The 21883-nt window shown below is 42.9% G+C and overlaps 1 protein-coding gene across 9 annotated transcripts in view; it reads right to left on the bottom strand.

The window, feature by feature from the left end:
• The window catches only part of OSMR (oncostatin M receptor), a 68839-nt gene that overhangs the window by 27370 nt on the left and 19586 nt on the right, over nt 1–21883 (bottom strand). For 8 of the 9 annotated variants that reach the window (XM_084628475.1, XM_084628476.1, XM_084628473.1 and 5 more), the window contains 2 exons: nt 12264–12427; nt 3628–3796 (listed from right to left, as the gene is read on the bottom strand). In XM_084628475.1, coding sequence (XP_084484601.1) covers nt 3628–3796; nt 12264–12427 — 333 coding nt within the window. Of the gene's footprint in view, nt 1–3627; nt 3797–12263; nt 12428–13973; nt 13998–21883 lie in introns of those variants that run through there. The other variant, XM_084628479.1, reaches the window with a different exon arrangement.

Genomic DNA, 21883 nt, shown 5'->3' with positions numbered 1-21883 from the left:
TTTGGTATTTATTTTTTATTTTATTTTATTTTGAGCTCTCTCCTGGCAACAAAGAGCGGCTACCGCGTACAACGGCTCGGCTGTAGCTGCACAGCAGTGCCGCTGTAAGGCATGCAGTGTAGACATAGCCTAAGAGATCCTGGAGTTGTACAACTCAATTGCCTTCTAGCCAGGTGTAACATTTAATTTACATAACTTTACTGAAACTAAAATTGAACATATTTTAAATACATGATTTAATATAATCTGGATTAACAACATTAAAAGTTTCCTATAAAATAAAAACATCATATAGCGTGCTAATTAACTAATTCAATACTTACATTTCTCATTTCCTTCAGTAGAAACCTTGAAATTAAGAATGCAGGTAAGAAATCTGCCATTCAACCAGATGCTGAAAACAAAACACTCTCGTCTCCTATAGTCTTTTGTTCTTTGATAATAAAAAACACACACTCAAAACATATAAAAGTCCATTTTAAATTTAACTCCATTTATTGTGATCAGAATCCTACTGACCTTATGCATGTGACTAGTCCCAGTGGACACAGGCTGCAAGACTGAGCCCTTTAGAGGAAATTCCATGCACACAAGTTTGTTTTCTAAATAAAGTTAATGAGATCTATACTACTTTTCACAGTTTTACTACTTTTATGCAATGATTGGTGTTAGTGAGCAGGCTGTCTCAGACTTTATACTTTGCAGTTGTACTGTAGTTTTCATCTGAGGATCTCAAAGTGCTATACAAAATGTAATCAATCCTCATTATCTCCTATAAGGAAAGTAAGCCTTGTTCTATCTATCCTACAGTTGGGTAAAGGGAAACACGGGAAGGTGAAGCAATTTTCCAAGGTCACATAGCAAATCAGTGACAGAGCTAGGAAAAGAAGCAAGAGTTCCTGGCTCTATCCAGCAGCTATCTTTCTTCTCTGCTTTTATACAGTAATACTCCTATCTGTTGTTTTAATTTGCGGACTACAGTTTTCCTAATGAGATTAAACAATACTTGGAAGTTCTATCATTTTTCTAGGACATTAAAAACATTTTAAAAAATGCACTAAATGACACAATTGTTCAAACCTAGAGGAAACTAGGGTGATAAGTAATAGCTAATGTGAATTTGTCAAAAACAAATCATTCCAAACCAATCTAATTTCCTTCTTTGACAGGTTTAGGGCCTATTCAATAGCGGGGAAGCAATAGATACAATATATAAGGAAGGTTTTTGGCACAGTCCTACATGACATTGTCATAAGCAAACTAGGGACGGTGGTCTAGATTAAATTACTATAAAGTGGATGCACAACTGGCTGAAAAATTATACTCAAAGAGTAGTTTGAAATGGTTTGCTGTTAAGCTGGGAGGATGTATCAAGAGGGGTCCTGCAGAGGTCTGTTCTGGGGCCAGTGCCATTTAGTATTTTCATTAATGATTTAGATAATGAAGTAGAGAGTATATTTACAAAATGTGCAGATGCACCAAGCTGGAAGGGGTTGCGAACACTTCGGAAGACAGGATTAGAATTCAAAATGATCTTGATAAACTGAAGAATTGGTCTGAAATCAACAGGATGAAATTCCATAAAGACAAGTGTGAAATATTTCACTTAGGAAGAAAAGGATCTGGGGGTGATAGTGGATCACAAATTGAATATAAGGTGTCAATGTCACAGAGCATCAAATGTAAGGCACAGGAGGTAACTGTCCCAGCACTGGTCAGTACTGTGTCCAGTTCTGGGCACTACATTTTCAGAAAGATGCGGACAAACTGAAGAGTGTCCAACAAAAAATGGAAAAAGGGCTGGAAAATGTATGAGGAAAAATTGAAAACTGAACATGTTTATTCGAGTCAAGAGAAGGCTGAGGGGAGACCTGATATCTGGTTTCAAATCTGTCATAAAGAGGACAGTGATCAATTGTTCTCCATATCCATTGAAGAAAGGACAAGAAGTAAACATTCTAGTTTGCAATAAGGAAGATTTAGGCTAGATATTACGAAAAACTTTCTAACTGTAAGGATGATGATGTTGTTCGTCCTTCGAGTTTGAAGATGACCATGACATCACTGATTGACTTGGTTTCTGTGAACACATGACGGTCTGATCAGGCCAATGATTTAGTTGGGACTGGTCCTGCTCTGGGCAGGGGGTTGGACTAGATGGCCTCCAGAGGTCCCTTCCAATTCTGTTATTCTATGATTCTATGAGCTTTGAACTGTCTGTAGCACACTGAACAAGAGATGCCACTATGGGTTACTTGATTAACAGTGGACATGCTGCTGTTGTGAGATTTATGCTGCTGGCACTTCTGTTCTGCCTCAGTAGTTCTCCTCTGCTCAGACTGGTGCTCCAGTATGGATGAGACTTCTCCAGGTAGAATGATCATGAGCAAGATCTTCCCAAAACTCTGTTGAAATGCCTCAAGGACAACTTCAGGGAGTCTTTGAAACATTTCTTCTGGCGTCCCTGACAGCACTTTCTCTGCTTTAGTTCACCATAAAAGATCTTTGGTAGTCACCCATCTGACATTCTGGTGACATGGCCTACCATCTCAACTGTGACTTTATCAACAGAGTATGGGTGCTTGGAATACCTGCCCATATGAGAATCTCCCTCCCTGGAACCTTGTCGTGCCATCTTATCCTCATCAGTCTCCTCAGACAGCCCATGTGAAAGTGATTCAGCTTCATAACATGGCATCTATACACCATCTAGGTTTTTCATGCATACATCAAAGTTAGAAACATGATAGCTTTGTAGCTTATTATACATGATAGCTCAGTTTTGTTTGTTGACTAATCCCTGTGCACTCCCACACAATTGCACATAGGCCACACTAGCTTTGGCAATTCTGGTGTTGGTTTCACTATCAATATGAACTGCATATGACAGTGTACTGCTGAGGTAGGTGAACTTGTCCAGTGACTGGAGGGTTTGGCCATGCACTGTGATAATAGGCTCTACATAAGGCTTTCTTGGTACAGGCTGGTACAGCACTTCTGTCTTCTTGATGTTGATTGAGAGACCAAAACTATAAGGATAGCTAAGCACTGGAACATGTTACCTAGGGAGGCTGTGGAATCCTTGCCAATGGAGATTTTAAGGCCAGGTTAGACAAACGCTTTACAGGGATGTGCTAAGTATACTTAATCCTGCCCCAGCACAGTGCTGAGGGGTGGGGCAGGAGGGAAGGCGGAGGACGACTAGATGACCTCATAAGGGCCCTTCCAGTCCCACATTTCTATGGTTCTATGAAACCATGCACACAAGTACAGTAGAACCCCATTTATCTGACCCTCCCTTAACTGGCTTCCTGCATTTACTGAACAAGCAGGACTCCAAGGCCAGAAGCGGGTGATCTCTCCTGTGGCCACTAGATGGCGCTGCAGCATCACATTTTTCCATTCTCTGGTTTATCCGGATTTTTGCTTGTCTGATCTAGCCCGGCCTATCCCAATTAAATCAGATAAACAGGGTTCTGCTGTATTAGCAGTATATTCTAAAATGGTCCATTGATGTTGCATAGCCACTGCTGACATGAACTCCAGTATTTTACTGGCTTTACACTAGCAAATTAAACCACAGCATTAAATCAGCAAGGAAATATTCCAAAGTCTTGCTTTGCTTACCCAGCACAGTCTCCCACTGACTCCAGCGACTCCAGAGTTTAGAGAATCTTTCATCATTCACCATGCTCCTGATTCTTACAGAGTGGGACATGCATTCCAAAGGTAATTCTGAATCCCAACTCCAGTGCAGAGTTTTTTTCAATTTACTGAGAGTTGTGTTATAATACTCCTAAAAACAAACAATAGGTAAGCATGCTATTAAGGCGGAGTGTGGTGAACAAAGACACGTGTAGAATGCTTAGTTTGGAATTAGGTTTAGCTGTTACGACATAAGATAGGCTAGTAGGAGTTGCTGTTACCCTGGAATTGACATTCCTGTGTGTGCCCCAGAACTTGACAGTACCACAGTCAGCCATTTTGTATGTTCTGCCAGTGCCAACTGAAAACCAAACATCACATTGCTAGGAATAATCTTAGGCCTTTGTGACACAAGGTCAGACAGCTGCATGCTTGTAGTTTGTTAATCAGAATAATAAAATAGGACAAAAATTATTAAAAGTATGTCAATAGCAACCTGGGTTTAGGTGCCCCTGACATGTTGTTGTTAGGTAAAAATATTTTAAATATTTAAAATAAATTTATTAAAATTTTAAAAATTGGTAACCCAGTAGAGGTTGTTATGCTAACCGACTAGGAGTCACTATAGGTTATGTGCTTTGTTAAAGTTCGCCATAGAAATTAGGCAAAAGTAAATACCTCAGAGCAGTCTGAGGGAGCTTTTCTTCGGGCAAGGATCTGACAGCTAAACTCCCCATCAGCTGTATGGGGAAAGGGCCCCGGAAACCTGGCTGTTTATCACTCAAAACCATCTCAGATTGTTGGTAACTATATCTGGAATTTCCTAAACCAAGTGTGTGTGTGTATGCTTAATATCTAATAAATAGTAGTTTTAAATAAGAGCATGCTTCCTTATATCAATCATTTATCAGACAGAAGCACTGTGTTCCTATTAATTTATTCCTAACACAGCCTGAAAAAAAATGGTAAGTTACCACTGTTTTGGGTTCTGAAAACTCCAGGTAATATTGGTGGTGTAACTCCCTAAAGCTCCTTGAAAATCCCAGTTGTAATCCTGCATCTCAGATTTTCAGAAAAATTTGTGTGTAACTATGGACCTCATTTACACATGCATGATTACAGACTTGATTCACAATCATATTGTTTCCACTCCATGCCGGTGCAATTCTACTGAAATCAATTAAGCTATGTCCGCATAAAATCAGAGTCATGCAGTGGTGGATCAGGCCCTGTATGTTCAAAAGCAGTAATTTCACTTTCAGGTGACCAATGGGTTGATTGTGCTTGCAGTTATGCTAATTTGCACACACACCATTCCACGCACAGCTGCACACTTGATAGTTTTCTGATCATCTGGAGGCTTATGTACATCCTCACTCTACACTACTACTATATATATCTGTATTGGTGGAGAATTAATTTTATATTTGACTGTAGTCCTCAGACTGAAAGAGAGCTGAAAGTCCTACAATGGGATGGGGAACAAAAGGCATGGTAGGAAATGGTTTAAAAGATACGGTGGGGCTTTGTAATCTGCAAAAAGTAATTTTAAAATATACTACTGTTGAAAGGATACTTATCTGTCTGACAGGTTTCAGAGTAGCAGCCATGTTAGTCTGTATTCACAAAAAGAAAAGGAGTACTAGTGGCACCTTAGAGACTAACAAATTTATTTGAGCATAAGCTTTCGTGAGCTACAGCTCACTTCATCGGATGCATTCAGTGGAAAATATAGTGGGGAGATTTATATACATACAGAACATGAAACAATGAGTGTTACGAGAGTGATCACTTAAGGTGAGCTATTACAAGCAGGAGAGCGGGGGCGGGGGAGGACCTTTTGTAGTGATAATCAAGGTGGGCCATTTCCAGCAGTTGACAAGAAAGTGTGATGAACAGAGGGGGATGGGGAAGGGGGGGAATAAACATGGGGAAATAGTTTTACTTTGTGTAATGACCGATCCACTCCCAGTCTTTATTCAAGCCTAAGTTAATTGTATCCAGTTTGCAAATTAATTCCAATTCAGCAGTCTCTCATTGGAGTCTGTTTTTGAAGTTTTTTTGTTGAAGAATTGCAACTTTTAGGTCTGTAATTGAGTGACCAAAGAGATTGAAGTTGTCAAGGTTCCTCCCCCACTCTGAACTCTAGGGTACAGATGTGGGGACCTGCATGAAAACCTCCTAAGCTTACTTTTACCAGCTTAGGTTAAAACTTCCCCAAGGTTCAAATTAATTTTACCCTTTGCCCTTGGAATTTCCACTGCCACCACCAAACTTTAACTGGGTTTACTGGGAAACGTAGTTTGGACACGTCTTTCCCCCAAAAATCCTCCCAACCCTTGCACCCCACTTCCTGGGGAAGGTTTCGTAAAAATCCTCACCAATTTGCATAGGTGACCATAGACCCAAACCCTTGGATCTTAGAACAATGAAAAAGCATTCAGTTTTCTTACAAGACAACTTTTAATAGAAGTAAAGGAACCACCTCTGTAAAAGAATGGTAGATACCTTACAGGGTAATTAGATTCAAAACATAGAGAATCCCTCTAGGCAAAACCTTAAGTTACAAAAAAGACACACAGACAAGAATAGTCATTCTATTCAGCACAGTTCTTTTATCAGCCATTTAAAGAAACCATAATCTAACACATACCTAGCTAGATTACTTACTTACAGTTCTAAGACTCCATGCCTGTTCTGTCCCCGGCAAAAACAGCATACAGACAGACACAGACCCTTTGTTTCTCTCCCTCCTCCCAGCTTTTGAAAGTATCTTGTCTCCTCATTGGTCGTTTTGGTCAGGTGCCAGCGAGGTTACCTTTAGCTTCTTAACCCTTTACAGGTGAGAGGATTTTTCCTCTGGCCAGGAGGGATTTTAAAGGGGTTTACCCTTCCCTTTATATTTATGACAGAAGTGTTCTCCAACTGGTTTTTGAATGTTATAATTCTTGACGTCTGATTTGTGTCCATTTATTCTTTTATGTAGAGACTGTCCAGTTTGACCAATGTACGTGGCAGATGGGCATTGCTGGCACATGATAGCATATATCATATTGGTAGATGTGCAGGTGAACGAGCCTCTGATAGTGTGGCTTATGTGATTAGGCCCTATGATGGTGTCCCGTGAATAGATATGTGGACACAGTTGGCAACGGGCTTTGTTGCAAGGATAGGTTCCTGGGTTAGTGGAAGGATCTACAACATATCCTGAAGGATGACCCATCACTCTCACAGATCTTGGGAGACAGGCCAGTCCTTGCTTACAGACAGCCCCCCAACCTGAAGCAAATACTCACCAGCAACCACACACCACACAACAGAACCACTAACCCAGGAACCTATCCTTGCAACAAAGCCCGTTGCCAACTGTGTCCACATATCTATTCAGGGGACGTTCTTGTCAAGTGCTGGAAGTGGCCCACCTTGATTATCACAACAAAAGGTCTCCCCCTCCCCGCTCTCCTGCTGGTAATAGCTCACCTTAAGTGATCACTCTTGTTAGAGTGTGTATGGTAACACCCATTGTTTCATGTTCTCTATGTATATAAATCTCCCCAGTGTATTTTCCACTGAATGCATCCGATGAAGTGAGCTGTAGCTCATGAAAGTTTATGCTCAAATACATTTGTTAGTCTCTAAGGAGCCACTAGTACTCCCTTTCTTTTTATCTGTCTATGAAAGTCAAGAGGATAGTGACTGTCTAAAATATACAATGGAAAAGACGTTGATGATAGCAAAGAGGTCTTAGGAAATCATTTATACAGAAAGTCAGTAGTTTTAATCCCATATAAAAGGGAATGATAACATACTAGCAAAATTAATGAAGGGCCGGACAGAGGCTGGTTTCTGCCTGGTGGAAGATCCCTTGCAATCTCACTCCCGACACCCTCCTGAGTACAGAGACCATGTGAGGCTATCCCTGCCAGTGCACATAGTGCACAGGAATAGCCCCTGGTGCTTATGACTCAAACTGATTCAAGGACCAGACTAGCCATGCAGGCAAACGTTGCTCTGTTTTCTGAAGGGGCGCGGGGTGCATTTTTCCCAGCATGCTGCAAGTCTGCACAACCCCAGTGCAGGAGCATGGCTCAAGGCCACGACAAAACAACCCACACACACACACTCCTAATTAAATTGCCTGCTGCAAGTGTACAGTTCAGAACGCTTCTCACTTTTTAAAAACAATAAACTGGGTCCAATCCTCAGCTGGTGTAAATCAGCATAGCTCCACTGACAGCTCTGACTAGGATTAGAATTCACCTATCTCTGTTCATAAGATAACACCTGGGCTTTCTTCAATGGCTTTGCTCCCCAGACTTTTACAATTGATTTCAGTAGTATTTTATGATTTAATGTTAGTTTTTAATTACAGGGAAACTCTTTAGCTTCTGTTCTGAATAGTATGCAAACTGTACTTGCTTCAACGTGAACTATATCACTCATCCACTGTATTATTATGGTACTTACTACTATTTTATTGTAAAGAAGAAAGAACATAAGCTGCTGGTACGGACACACAACAACTGACCAAATGGAGTTTGTATGTTAAGCTTTTACCCTATGCATTGGATACTAGTCATATAAATTCAGCCTACTGACCTGGAATTTACAAGCCTGTCAGTCTTTCGGTGGAAGACAAATCAAGCATACACCATGTTGATTTTGAATCCATCACTTCAATTTCTATGGGAAGTGATAATACCTAATGAGCTCCCATATTCTTCCCTAAATGGTAAATAAATCTAAATAACTATAATGAGTCTATTACTCTTTAAGTAAGGGTGCCACAAATGGCCATTTATTTTATACTGAAACATTAGCTTTATTGCTAGACTAATGGGACGCCATGTCTGTTTCCAAGCACTAGCTATTATCTTAATCAAGGCTATTTGTCCTCTTGGCATTAATCACATTTTTTTCCAAAATGGATCTACAGCCAAAACTCTCTCTTCCTAAGGCCTTGGCTATACTTGCAAGTTAGAGCACATTAAATCAACCCCGGGCGCCCTAACTCCTCAGGTGTCCACACTGGCAAGGCACTTAGAGCGCCCGGACTCTGCAGCTGAAGCGCTCCTGGTAATCCACCTCCACAAGAAGCATAAAGCTTGCTGTGCCCTGGCTGAAACGCCCGGGTGCCAGTGTGGATGATGTGTTGCATTACGGCGCTGTGACTGGCCTTCAGAAACGTCCCATAATTCCTTGAAGTCAAGTGGCCACTCTTGTCATTGTTTTGAACTCCGGCTGCAGGCATGCAGATATCCCCTTTCAAAGCTCCGTGTCTGACACCCAGCCTGCTTATCTGCTCCAGGACAAAGCAAACCATTACTGTGGAATGCTGCTGCTGCTAAGGCAGGCGTGTGGGGGTGGAGGGGGCTGATGTCCGGGTTTCCCCCTGCTGCTGTCTGAACTTACAAGACAGCATGCTGACATACTCTCTGCCCCCCAAAAGTTTCTCCCCCCCCATACACACAACACACTCCCTGTCACACTCCACCCTCCCCATTTGAAAAGCATGCTGCAGCCACTTGCACAGTGGGATAGCTACCACAATGCACTGCTCTCTGTGGCGTTACAGAGCTGCTAATGTGGCCACGCCACTGCGCTTGCAGCTGACAGTGTAAACACACGGCAGCACTTTCCCTGCTTCTGTCTCCTGAGGGATGGTTTAACTCCTGGCGCTCTACATCTGCAAGTGTAGCCATGCCCTTAGATGCAAAAGGCCCAAAAGTCAGTTTAGCTTGTGTAAGGTATGAGAGTGATAGCGTTTCATTGGTAAGGAGCATCCTCTGTGCTGCATACACAAATTAGAGAGGTGTAAATGGCAATTTACTGTGAACCATACTCAGCCTGGGAGGCATTTTGCTTCCTTAAAACACAATGGGCAAAATCCTGGCCCTATTTAAGTTCCTGGGAGTTTTGCAATTCTTGCTTTCAGCTGTGTGGACCCTCCCTTCCTCTAGTATAGACTAGTTTTTAACAGGCATGATTCTGTATGTTGCATTCTTGATGTCCTAGCAGATGGGATTTTCAAAAGTATTCAGCATAAGTTCTAATTCTGCTCCCATTGACTTCAACAGAAGCAGAGTTCAATCAACACTGAATGCATCTAAAAATCCCACCCTTTCGGTCTATTCTCCTGGGTAGTGGCTTTCTTGTATAATAAACTGGCCTTGAGAATTAGAACATTCCTCAGATTTTTCTAGGTTTTAACATCTGTGATTAATATTCTCCCACATTTCAATCAACAGATGGTTTAAAAAAATATATTTAAAAGCCCTACAAACACAGATTTCAAAAATATCACTTTTGTTAAAGCACTTCTGGAGCATATTTGTTTCACACCAGCTTACTAGGTGATTTAACTTGGTCACTTGGAGCATAAGCTTAGCAGCAATTTTAGGCTATTCCCTCTTGATTATGTTGTGACATTCTATACCTTGGGGGAGAGTCCTGTAACCCCCATATTACTCATCTGTATATAATTGTGATATTGCGTATAAAGCGGGCCATGTGCGGTATCAGGAAAAGGTTATGATCTGCTGAAACTCATTTTTTTTTAATCTAAATGTGTCTATCATTAATGCATATGAAGTTATGAGAATGTGTTGTATGGTTGTCACTAAAATATGCTGTGGGTTTGCGAAGTGCCCAGATACTAGCTCTCCAGAAACAATGAAAAGGGAAGAGGTAACCAGTACCCGAGTAAGTGCTGAACAGACATCACCAGCCACTGTCCAGCAGAGGAGTTACAATTCAATGACTCACTCACAGGAGACACACCCAGGGATTGCTTCACCTTGTTACTCAGCAATGCCCACCAGACATGCCTGGACTTGTGTTCTCCAAGCACATGGACGTAGGGTATAAAATAGAACACAGGGGGCCCATGCTTCACTTTTCTCCTTCCCCCACCTACGCTGCAAGCAACAAGGGCACTCAGAAGACTGAAGACTTCAACAGAGGAGACTGGCCCAGGTTTAAGGGACAAACCTGTATATTAAGGACTGCAATATCCAGTGGAGTGAGAAAAACTGCTTAATCTGGATGTTGCCCACTCTAATAGGGTTGACAGTTTAGACTGTTTGCTTATATTTTATTTTATTTTGGTAACTAACTGACTTTTGGCTTATCACTTTTATATTCACTTAAAATCTATCTTTTGTAGTTAATACATTTATTTAACTGTTTATCTTTACCAATGAGTTTGCCTGAAGTGTTTGGTAAGGGTGTTTGCTCAGGTTTACAAAGGCTGGTGTATATCCACTTTTCATTGATGAAGTGGTGAACCAATTAATAAATTTGCACAACTCGTCTTGAGCAGTGCAAGACAATATATTCCTGAGGTACAAGGCTGGGAGCTGGCGGGGTTTGGCTGGTGCCTTTCTCTATGTGATTCATGAGTGGCTCTGGGGGCATTCATGCAATCTAGCTGGGTGTGGAGCTCCACATGTTGTTGTGCTGAGTGATCACAGTGCCTGGAGGAGTTTGCTGCTTGTCACTAGCAAAGCATTGTGAGAGACAACCCAGGCTGGAGAGTTAAGGGGGCACAGCAGTCCCGCAGTGCCAGACTTCACCTCGGGGATCCTATCACACATATATTCCCAGTGTGTGTTGATTCTCAGGAAGGCACAGAAAAATATACAAACAATGCAATGCACTGGATTCTGGTAGGTAATGCCTCAGAGGCAGCAGTGGCATCAACTGTTAAGGCCTATGCTTGCTCTTTCCTCGGCATGGAAAACAAGAAGGGCAATAGCCATCTAAAGTAGGTGAGTAGAAGAAAACAGGAATAAAATTCACAAATCAGTAGTCAGGCTTGATGGCCTAGCTGTAGTGTGCTCACACACAGGAGACCAAAGCTTGTTTCCCCATTCTAGACTCATGTTTCTTGAGGGAAGCTACGAGAAACTCTAATGGAAATTATGTCTTATCTTTCTTAGCGAGAAGGATAGAGGTTCTAATAAGGGACCCTTAGTATGGAGTTTAGAGCAGTGTGGAGGAGTCCTCAAGGCACCTCATGCACTTGGGAGAAACCTTAGTAATGGACTTAGAACTCAATGATCCTTCTTAATATATTCTGTTTCCATGATCAGACGATGTTTCTATGTTAAACTGAGTGTAGCGCTAGTAAAATATATAGACCAGGGATCAGCAACCTTTGGCACATGGCCCATCAGGGAAATCTGCTGGCGGGCGGGGACAGTTTGTTTACCTGTAGCATCTGCAGGTTTGGCCGATCGCAGCTCCCACTGGCTGCAGTTCGCCATTCCAGGCCAATGGGGGCTGTGGGACGCGGCGGCCAGCACATCCCTCGGCCCACGCCACTTCCTGTACCCCCATTGGCCTGAACCACAGCCAATGGAAGGTGAACCACAGCCAATGGAAGCCATGATTGGCCGAACCTGCGGATGCTACACGTAAACAAACCGTCCCGGCCCGCCAGCGGCTTTCCCTGACAGGCCGCATGCCAAAGGTTGCCAATCCCTGATGTAGACCTTTCTTTTGAAGCCTTGGACATGTCCATGTGACAAAGCTACCTCTACACATCAGAATGTTTGATTTTGATCATATTGATACATGAAGACATTTGAAATATATGTTTTTTAAAAGATACTTACTGTCCAGACAACATTCATTTCTTCAGTTCGACTAACTTGAATGTCAAAAACCATTTCTAGTTCAAACTTGTGGGCTAAGTCACTAACATCCCATTCCACCAACAAACGCTGCAGAGGCAAATTCTTGGAAACTTTAAGGAATGTAGGTGGAAATTCCTGGATTTCTGGAAGAATAAATATGGTTTAAAAATATTAACACTGATGCCTGTTTAACTCCATCAAATTTGTTTGAGCCAGGACAGGCTGTAATACCGGGGCCACTAGAGAAATGGCCTGTCAACATTTTCATCACAAACCTGAGAGTTCAAAAAACTTCCTTTAGCCTCATTTCAAAATGAACTTAAAAGGACAGCTTTATGAAGACAAAACTGAGCCAAGATTTCCTTCTCATATGGAAAGTCTGACTCCACCTGGCAGCTCGACCAAGCTCCTCAGAGCATACCCCTCTTTTAATCTAATTGACCATACCTGGGCCCAGCCACATATCCCCTCACAGTCCCTGAACCTGGGGCATGCAGATGTTGACATTCCTCCTTTCAGGGCGACAGCAAATAATAAATTTAAAAACTACAAACAAATGTGAAACTAGAATGCTGTTGGATACCACCGTGTTTGTTCATGCTGATGTTCTATCTCTTTCCTCCACCCTGTGCCTGCTACGTACTGTACAAACACAGAACAAATAGACAGTCCCTCTCCCAAAGAACTTCTGTTCAAAAGTATAAGACAAGAGACAACAGATGGACACGGAGGACATCGATGGGGAAGTACAAGAAAACAAAGTGACAGTATTGCTCAGCATGGCAGACAACGGTTTTAGCACACCAGAAACCTAATTGTTAAGGTTTTTTGGTAGGCTTCATGGCAGAAGAGTTTTAAGGAGAGATTTGAAGGTGGATAATGAATAAGTTTAAGATTTTGTCATGGTTATTTTTAGTAAAAGTCACAGGTAGATCATGGGCAATAAACAAGAATTCATGGAAGCCCGATCCCGGCCTGAGAGTGGGGCGCTGACAGCCCTGGGATGGGAGGGCTGACAGCCCGAGCCCTGCCACCCACCTGGGGGCAGGGGAGGTACACTGATAGCCCAACCCCTGAAGTCACGGAGGTGCCCTCTTTTAAGCCTAATTAGGAGTCAGCGGGCCCCACACAGGTGCATTAGCCTCTTCCCTCATAAAGGGCCAGTGGCACCCTGTGACATTTAGGCACTATCATAATAAAAACAATAATAACTCCACAGGTGGGGATGATCTATAAGCATCATAGCATCTATCTAACATTTATTCTCTGTGAAAGCTGAGAGGGAATTGCCACTGTATTTCAGCCCAGCAATTTGTATATTAGTACTGTCTGGTTGTAAAGAGTTCTAAATGACTAGAAAGTGCTGAGTTTTAGTTAGGTTTCCTACCTCACTACTTTCTCCTTCAGGTGTTTTCATATAAAGAATCATCCTTATTCCCCCCCAACTAACTACTGGGGTCCTTCACCCCCATCTCTTCTTCCTCTGCATCTTGTTTCTGGGCAGTATTATTTGCAAACACAAATTCAACCAGTGACTCACAGGTTTGGAGCAGAGAGATAGGATCTATCTCTTTCTGTCCAAGCTAAAAATCTCAGCTTGTCTGTCTGACATCTCCTCATGGATGTCTAAGCCCACCATGACCAAAGCAGAGCTTTTAATCCCTCCCCTTCCATACTTTCTCCTCTAACCTCATTTCTCAGTCACTGTGGTCAGTGCCACCATCCTCTCTGGATGCATCTGAAGAAGTGAGGTTTTTATCCACAAAAGTTTATGCTCAAATAAATCTGTTAGTCTTTAAGGTGCCACCGGACTCCTTGTTACCATCGTCTCTGTCACTCAGCCCGTGTTCCCGGTAAAGCTGCGGTAAAGCTGCACACTTGAGTGGCTGCCCTGGAGAGATTTAAGTGCCACCCAGCTGATTAGGAGAGCCCTCACAGCTGGCATCATGTGTTCAGGTACCCCTCCCCCCATGCTGCTCCGTCCTGCAGCTGCTCCCCTGGCTGTGCAGGGGGGGAGGGTGCTGATGTCAGGGTGCCCCCCTGTTCCCCACCCCATCTCCACAGAGCAGGGGAGACCGCCTGACTTGGGACTCAGAGCTGTTGCAGGGAAGGGTTGAGTGGCTGAGTGCCTTTTTTAAAGAGACAGTACATGTTTCTGAGATTTCCCCAGCAGCCACTCACAGTCTCTCTCTCTCCCTCCCTATGTACCCCATCTCCGCGGAGCAGGGGAGGGGAGACAACAGGGCTAAGGACAGAGCCAAAGAGCTTTCAGTGAGTGTCTTAAAGAGACAGCGCAGCGTGTCTCTCAGAAACTTTCCCAGCAGCCAGCACACACACTGTCTCTGTGACATGCACACACTGTGTCACACATTGTCGCTGTCACACACAATCTGTCACACACACACACTGTATCAGTCACAAACTCCGTCATACACTGTCACAGTGTTACAGACACTATCACACACGCACACACACTGTATCAGTCACACATACACTCTCTCTGTGTCAGTGTGTCTCACACACACTGTCACGCACACACACACACACTGTCACGCACACAAAAACACAATCTGTCACACACACACCTCCCAACACATACTTGTATTGTTGTTGTTGTTACTTCTTGGTACTTCCTGCAATGCACATATATTCTCTGTAATTTAATTCTTTCAAAGTGTGTTATTTTAGTGTTTTGACTGGTCTAGGTATTTCATCATTTTTATTTCTCTTACACTGAAATTTAATTCTTTGAGTAGTGAGTTGTAAAATGCCTAACCAGTTCTGACTGGAGTACTTGTCCCTATTTAACTTTTTTAAAATGTATATTATATCTAGGGTTTTTGTTTCTACTGGTGGCGCACATCAGCACATAGCTCGGTGCAATAACAAAATTTATTCCATACATGGATGGAAAAAATCAGAGGGAACTTTGCTAACCTGGATACCCTCTTCAACTCAGATCTCACTCTAAAGCCTCACATCCAGGCCATGTCTAAATCTTGCTTATTCTTCCTGCATAATATCTCTAAGATCTGGCCTTTCCTATCCATCCACACAGTTAGATCTCTCATCCAGGCCCTCATTATCTTGTATCTTAATTACTGTAACATCCTGATCTCTGGCCTTCACAAATGCAGTCTTGGCCCACTTATATCCTAGCTTGTCACTTTAATCATGTCACCCCTCTTTTGCATCCCTTCACTGGCTCCCCCTACTGCATAGCATCAAGCACAAACTACTTGCCTTCACATTCAAGCTCCTTCATGGCCTATTCCCAATGCCACTTATCTCTCACACACTATCACAATGTTGGCACCAACCTTCACTCTGCCAATACTGCCAGTCTTCATCATCCACTTGTTAAACAAGCACCTTTTATCCTGTTACAGGCAGCATGGGAAAAAGTACACTGTACCCTTAAAGGTAGTAGGGACTAGATGTCAGTCAATCCTTGCTCGGTGGTATGTCTGTTTAAGGTCTTTGGGATTACTGGAGATGAAGAAGACCTAGAGAAGGGCAGAGGCAGGTGTTGAGAGAGGATGGTTATCCCAGATGAATGCTTGGAGAAGACCCAGGTTACTGTATCTTTAAGAGTTTGGGACCTGACCCCTCTCTGCCTAGAAATTACAAAGGGAGGCCAGGTGGGGAGAAGCTAGTTATAGGGCTGCAACAAGCCTGACAGAACAGACGCGGCCCCTGAGGAGTTGTAGGAGTCCTAAATGAAGAAGGGTGGGGGCTGAGCTGTGTTTTTGGGAAAAGACTAACTAAATAAGACTGCATGGGGGGAACCTTGTTTAAGTACTCTGCCCTGAGAGCAAGTCATTATAAAGAACCAAGATGAAACTGAGGGCAGGGTGCCTGCCGGGGTAGACAAGAGAGGGTTCCCTGGGACGGCATCCATCCACAACCGGCGTAGTTGCCGGGATCCAAAATGCCTTCCCATAAAGAAAGAATGACTGAGTGATAGAGCATGGATACCTTCTTTGGCAGGCAGATGTTCCCCCTCCCCAGGTGGCATATAGAGAGGGAGCAACAACCTTGGGAGTGTCAGCAGCAGCAGCATGTCAAAGAGGTCCAGTGACCGGGAGAATTCGGCTGCTATGGATACTGACAAGGAAAAAGGTGAGGGGCTTGGCCACTTGTGTGCACAAGTGGGGCATGTAAGATGGGTTTGCCCCTATATGGACAATGACTATATAAAATATATTGAATAGAGCACTGGGCTGTTAAAGGTACCCTGCCAAAAGGTGCTGGAGCCCAAGCTACTGCAAAGCCTCCACAGAGGACTGTGAAGACCCAACTTGGGGCAAGGAAGGGTGAGAATCCAGAGACAAGCTGTTCAAGTTGTGGGGACCTGGGGCACATAGATGTTGTCCAGCTAATATTTTTGACTTTGAGTGGATGGACAGATGAAACAGGATGGAGGCTGAGAAGAAAGACTGAAGAAGCAGCTAATTGAACAAGCAGAGGTAAACAGGAACCATAAAAAAGCAGTTTCCAATATAAAGTCCTGACAGAAAAAGTTAGAAGACTTGCTTGTTGAAAGGTTGGAACATACGGAAATAGAAGTGTACAGGAACACGAGACAGCAAACCTCTCCTTCAACAGAGGAGTAAGCTCTGAAACAGAGGCTGGAGCTAGAGAAGGTCAAGTGTTCCCTGGAGAGCTAGATGAAAAAGGAGCTGAAGACTAAGACCAGTGAGCTCCAGGAACTGGTCAATGAAACAGTAGCACTACGCACCCTGGCAGAAGAAGCTGGGTTGCCAAGAAAGACAGACCAGCACTACATAGAAATGCAGGGCCGAGGCATTGAAATATTGATAAGATGTACGATAAAATGGTGGAGCATGTGAGGGGATTACCAGGAGGCCTGTGTTGATACAGAGAAGCTGACTGACATCACTCCTCCAGAAAGACTTTCCAAAAAGGACAATTAATAGTTCATCAAAGGACTGTGTATTCTGTGGCACAAACATTGAGGATGGGCATAAAACAGAATCGTAGAATATCAGGGTTGGAAGGGACCTCAGGAGGTCATTTAGTCCAACCCCCTGCTCAAAGCAGGATCAATCCCCAATTAAATCATCCCAAGATGTGATAGAAGATGTGATAATTGCAATAGATCCCTCAGCTACCTAGCAGACCCATACAATAATGGACTGGAGAAAGCTGGAAGAGAAGACTGCTACTGCTGATGGGACTACAGACGCACATTGCTAAATACCTGTAGGAGCTGGAAGAGACAAGTGCTTCACATGGAAGGCTCTTAGTGCAGGTTACACAGCAAGAGCAGGAGCTGACCTGCCTCAAAGGGGACCAGGGAACAGCAGTGTTTACTGCTACATAAGGAGCTGATTAAGCTCCAGAATCAACCTCAGGGTACATCTACACAGCAAAATAAACACCCACAGCTGGCCCTAGTCAGGTGACTTGGGCTCATGGGGCTTGGGCTGCGGAACTATAAAACTGCTGTGTAGACAAGGGGGGAGGGTTCCAGAGCCCAGGCTCCAGCCCAAGCCTGAATGTCTATCCAGCAATTTTTACTCCTGTGAGCCCAAGTCAGCTGACCCAGGCCAGACATGGCCATACCGTGTATTCCAGTGTAGATGTACCCTCAAAGGAAGGGAGGATTGAAATCTGATTCTGAGATGGATAAAAGCTAGAAATCCTAGAGGCTGAAGTGGCTGCCTTGCAAAGGGAACTGGACATATGCAAATAGAGAGGCTGGCTCCTCAAAGGTACCTCTGCTGGAGGAAGATAAGAGCTACCCTGATGTGAACGCAGAGGAAGTAGAATTAGAAAAGAAGAAGGTGAAAAAGGCCCTTTCACCGATCAGAGGAACTACAATGCAGAGCCGCAACCAGAACAGGACTAAGATGAAGCGGTTCACCCCACAGAGAGAGACAAGGATGCCTCCATGTACAGAATATCAGTAAAGCAATGCAGGTGGAAAAGGAACAGAAATGGGTCATGCTAATTAACATACTAAAAGCAGCAGGCAAACATATGCAGTCCTTAGCATTTGGGACCCCTAAAAAGAATATGAACATAACTAGAGATGTCCTGAACTTTACGGGTGGTGGTGTGTGTGTATTCAGGGAGGCTGCTCTCCAGGAGACCAGGAAGCCACCCTGTATCAGTTTAACTTGGGTAAAAGTCCATTTATGTGGACTAAGATGGAAGTAGGAAGAAGACTGTACATTCTAGGAATTCAGCATGTGACAACTATAACATTCCAAAGATTGAAGAACTACATTCACCACATGGGCAACATATGGCATGGAGACACTGACAATCTGTACCCCATGTTCATCCTTTTTACAAGATCATGATAAATTTTGTACAAATTATGCCTTGTGAGGTATCATTTGAAAACTCAATCTGCGGAACATTATGTCCTGGTAAAATGTGTGTCAACATTGTATGTAAAGTTATATGATTCTACTGTACGAAATTGCTAAGACATGTCCCAAGTTTAGAAAAATAGCTTCAGACCAGTTCCCCAGAAACAAAATGCTAGCCAACACCTCAACCAGGTATCAAGAAAATCAAGTGGAACATCACCTAGTTAAGTGGACATTCTTTGGCAGGAAGAAGGGGTTTTGCGAGAACCTTACATATTGGCAATGGAGCAGCTGGAGGTTTCCATGGATTGAAGTGTTTGGGAACCTCCATTTGAGATAACAGCATTTGTACATATCATTTTCTATTAATGAAATGACAGACTTTCTATGAGCTTGTATTGTCCAGGAGGGTGCTGGGCAGTACAAGAAGCACATTTCTGGGAACAAGTCTAGGACTGAGAATTTGCTGGTGTTGCTCTGCAATTAATTCAGGAGTGACTGGCTAGAGCACTCATATAATCCAGCTGGGAGTGATTTTGCATGCTAGAGGCTGTGTGTGAATAGGCCAGGAGTGATTGTTCTCACAGCAGAGCAATGTAAAATGCACCCCAGGTTGGAGAGTTGAGGGGACACCGCTGTTCAGATGTCCAGATTGTAGCCTGGGTAATGTCACAGAGACCCAACTTCTGGTTACTTCATTTTTTTTTAATTATAAGAACATGGAGTTTGGTAGGGATTTGCTAGACTTCCTTGTAGTGCCATGCCAAGAGTGTTCTGGTGCTGGTTTAAAAACTCAAATCCTACCCTTCCATCACCCTCCCACCCCGCAAAAATGCTATCATCATCAAGTTCTTTTACAAAGGAACCTTCCTAGCCTTCCCTGAAGCAATCTCAGTAATCAGATATTCTGAATCTATCCGCTTTGTTTGAGTTCTCTATAGAAAAACTGTGAGATTGCTTAACCTTTCCTGTATCATTTATGTTCTTAAATCATAATTAATTTTACGTTGCTAAAACACCTTTCATAAGCATCTGCAGTTGCACAAAGACAACAAAAAAATACACAGTGCTGTTTCTGTGTTAGGGAGCTCCCAGCTAAAGGCCTTTTGTGAATGTAGCTAGGGAGATCAATGGGCGCTTTCATAGCACTTACAACACACTATCATGACTTGCAAGCAATTCAAGTAAACCCAAAAACTGCCTGTCAAGTTTCCTTCCCCACTCTGAACTCTAGGGTACAGATATGGGGACCTGCATGAAAGACCCCCTAAGCTTATTCTTACCAGCTTAGGTTAAAAACTTCCTCAAGTTACACACTTTGCCTTGTCCTTGAACCCTATGCTGCCACCACCAAGCGTGTTAAACAAAGAACAGGGAAAGAGCCCACTTGGAGACGTCTTTTCCCCCCCACCCCAAATATTCCCCCAAGCCATACACCCCCTTTCCTGGGGAAGGCTTGATAAAAATCCTCACCAATTTGCATAGGTGAACACAGACCCAAACCCTTGGATCCTAAGAACAATGAAAAAGCAATCAGGATCTTAAAAGAAGAATTTTAATTAAAAGAAAAAGTAAAAGAATCACCTCTGTAAAATCAGGATGGTAAATACCTTACAGGGTAATCAGATTCAAAACATAGAGAATCCCTCTAGGCAAAACCTTAAGTTACAAAAAGACACAAAAACAGGAATATACATTCCATTCAGCACAGTTATTTTACCAGCCATTAAACAAAAGGAAATCTAACGCATTTCTAGCTAGATTACTTACTAACTTAAGGAGTTATGAAAAGCATCACACAAACAGACAGACCCTTTGTTTCCCACCCGCCTCCAGCTTTGAAAGTATCTTGTCTCCCCATTGGTCATTTTGGGTCAGGTGCCAGCGAGGTTATCTTAGCTTCTTAACCCTTTACAGGTGAAAGGGTTTTGCTTCTGGCCAGGAGGGATTTTATAGTTCTGTATACAGAAAGGTGGTTACCCTTCCCTTTATATTTATGACACTGCCATTACGAGGCTTGTATAATTTCTCATCTGCACTGCACCTCACCTCTCAATTAAGTGCAGCAAATTACCCATGAGATGACGCAAAATAATGTTCCACGCGTCCTTCTACAACTTACAGCAGGTTTGCATGCCTTTTGTGAGACCCTTTTCCAACCAGATCCATCCAATAAGCAATGTGTTCCTTTGAACACTCATGTTGGCATACATGCTCACTAAGATGGAAAAAAGAGAGTGAACCCAATTTGACAGTGCGCAAAAGAAGATGAAGAATGTGGCTGGAAAAGCAAACAAAGCAAAGGTAAAAGTCCGACTGTACATCAACCAAGCTTACTGGTGTAACTTCCCATTAGAACTTTTGAGAACCATGACTTTAATACTTGCCTTCCTTTGCATTTGCTAGGCAAAAAGTCTTGTTCTAAATTAGCAACAGGACTGTTCTCTATGAAAAAACAGTGAACAAAATTAATCTCCTGTGGCCAAGTAGCCAGATCTGCCTTGTCAAAGTCAAAATTCTGCCCCAGGCTTTCAATAGTTGAACCTCTTTCGGCATCCATGCCCATAACAGTTGCACTAGCAACTAATGGACAACTTTCAGACACTCTGGGTCCCAACAATTCAGCACTAAACTCCGTGCTGGAATCAGAGACTCTGACATTCAACAAGTCTGACAAACCCAAATCAACATCCTCACTAACTAAGAAAAGCTCAGAAGTGCAAGTTGCAGAACAATCTGTGGATTGTTCATTAAAAACATGGTCAAACTTTGCATGTTTCAAGAAACTTTGTAGATCACTCTCAGTTTTCTGATCTTAATGGGTCTGCTGCAGCCTGCATTTTTGAGCACTACTCTTGTGCTTGTAAGGGCTCATCTTCTAGTTCAAGACTCTACAGACATTTGAGTTACAATAAGTGGATTAGAAGCTTTCCTCCTTTAATTTACACTTACACATACAGAGTCAACTCCTTTAAGAAACCATCAATTGGCACTTCTGTGATGGAGATTTTTAGAAAAGGGAAATAACTGTGGTATCTCAGATAATGGCTTGTCTACATTAGAATGTTTTTCTGCTTTAATTATACTGATCTTGTATAAGCACCTGTCTCCCAGTATAATTGCATCCACACTAGAGCTAATATAACTGTTTATTCCTGGAAGAATTCTGCATCACTGCACATGCGCAGAATTGATGTCCCCCACAGATTTCTTTGCTTCCCTACAGAAAAAGGGCTTCTGACGGTGAAGCAAAGG

This window comes from Lepidochelys olivacea (assembly GCF_965140295.1).
Source record: "Lepidochelys olivacea isolate rLepOli2 genome assembly, chromosome: 5".
NCBI classification, from domain to species: domain Eukaryota; kingdom Metazoa; phylum Chordata; order Testudines; family Cheloniidae; genus Lepidochelys; species Lepidochelys olivacea.
This window is presented reverse-complemented; position numbering and strand designations above follow the sequence as displayed.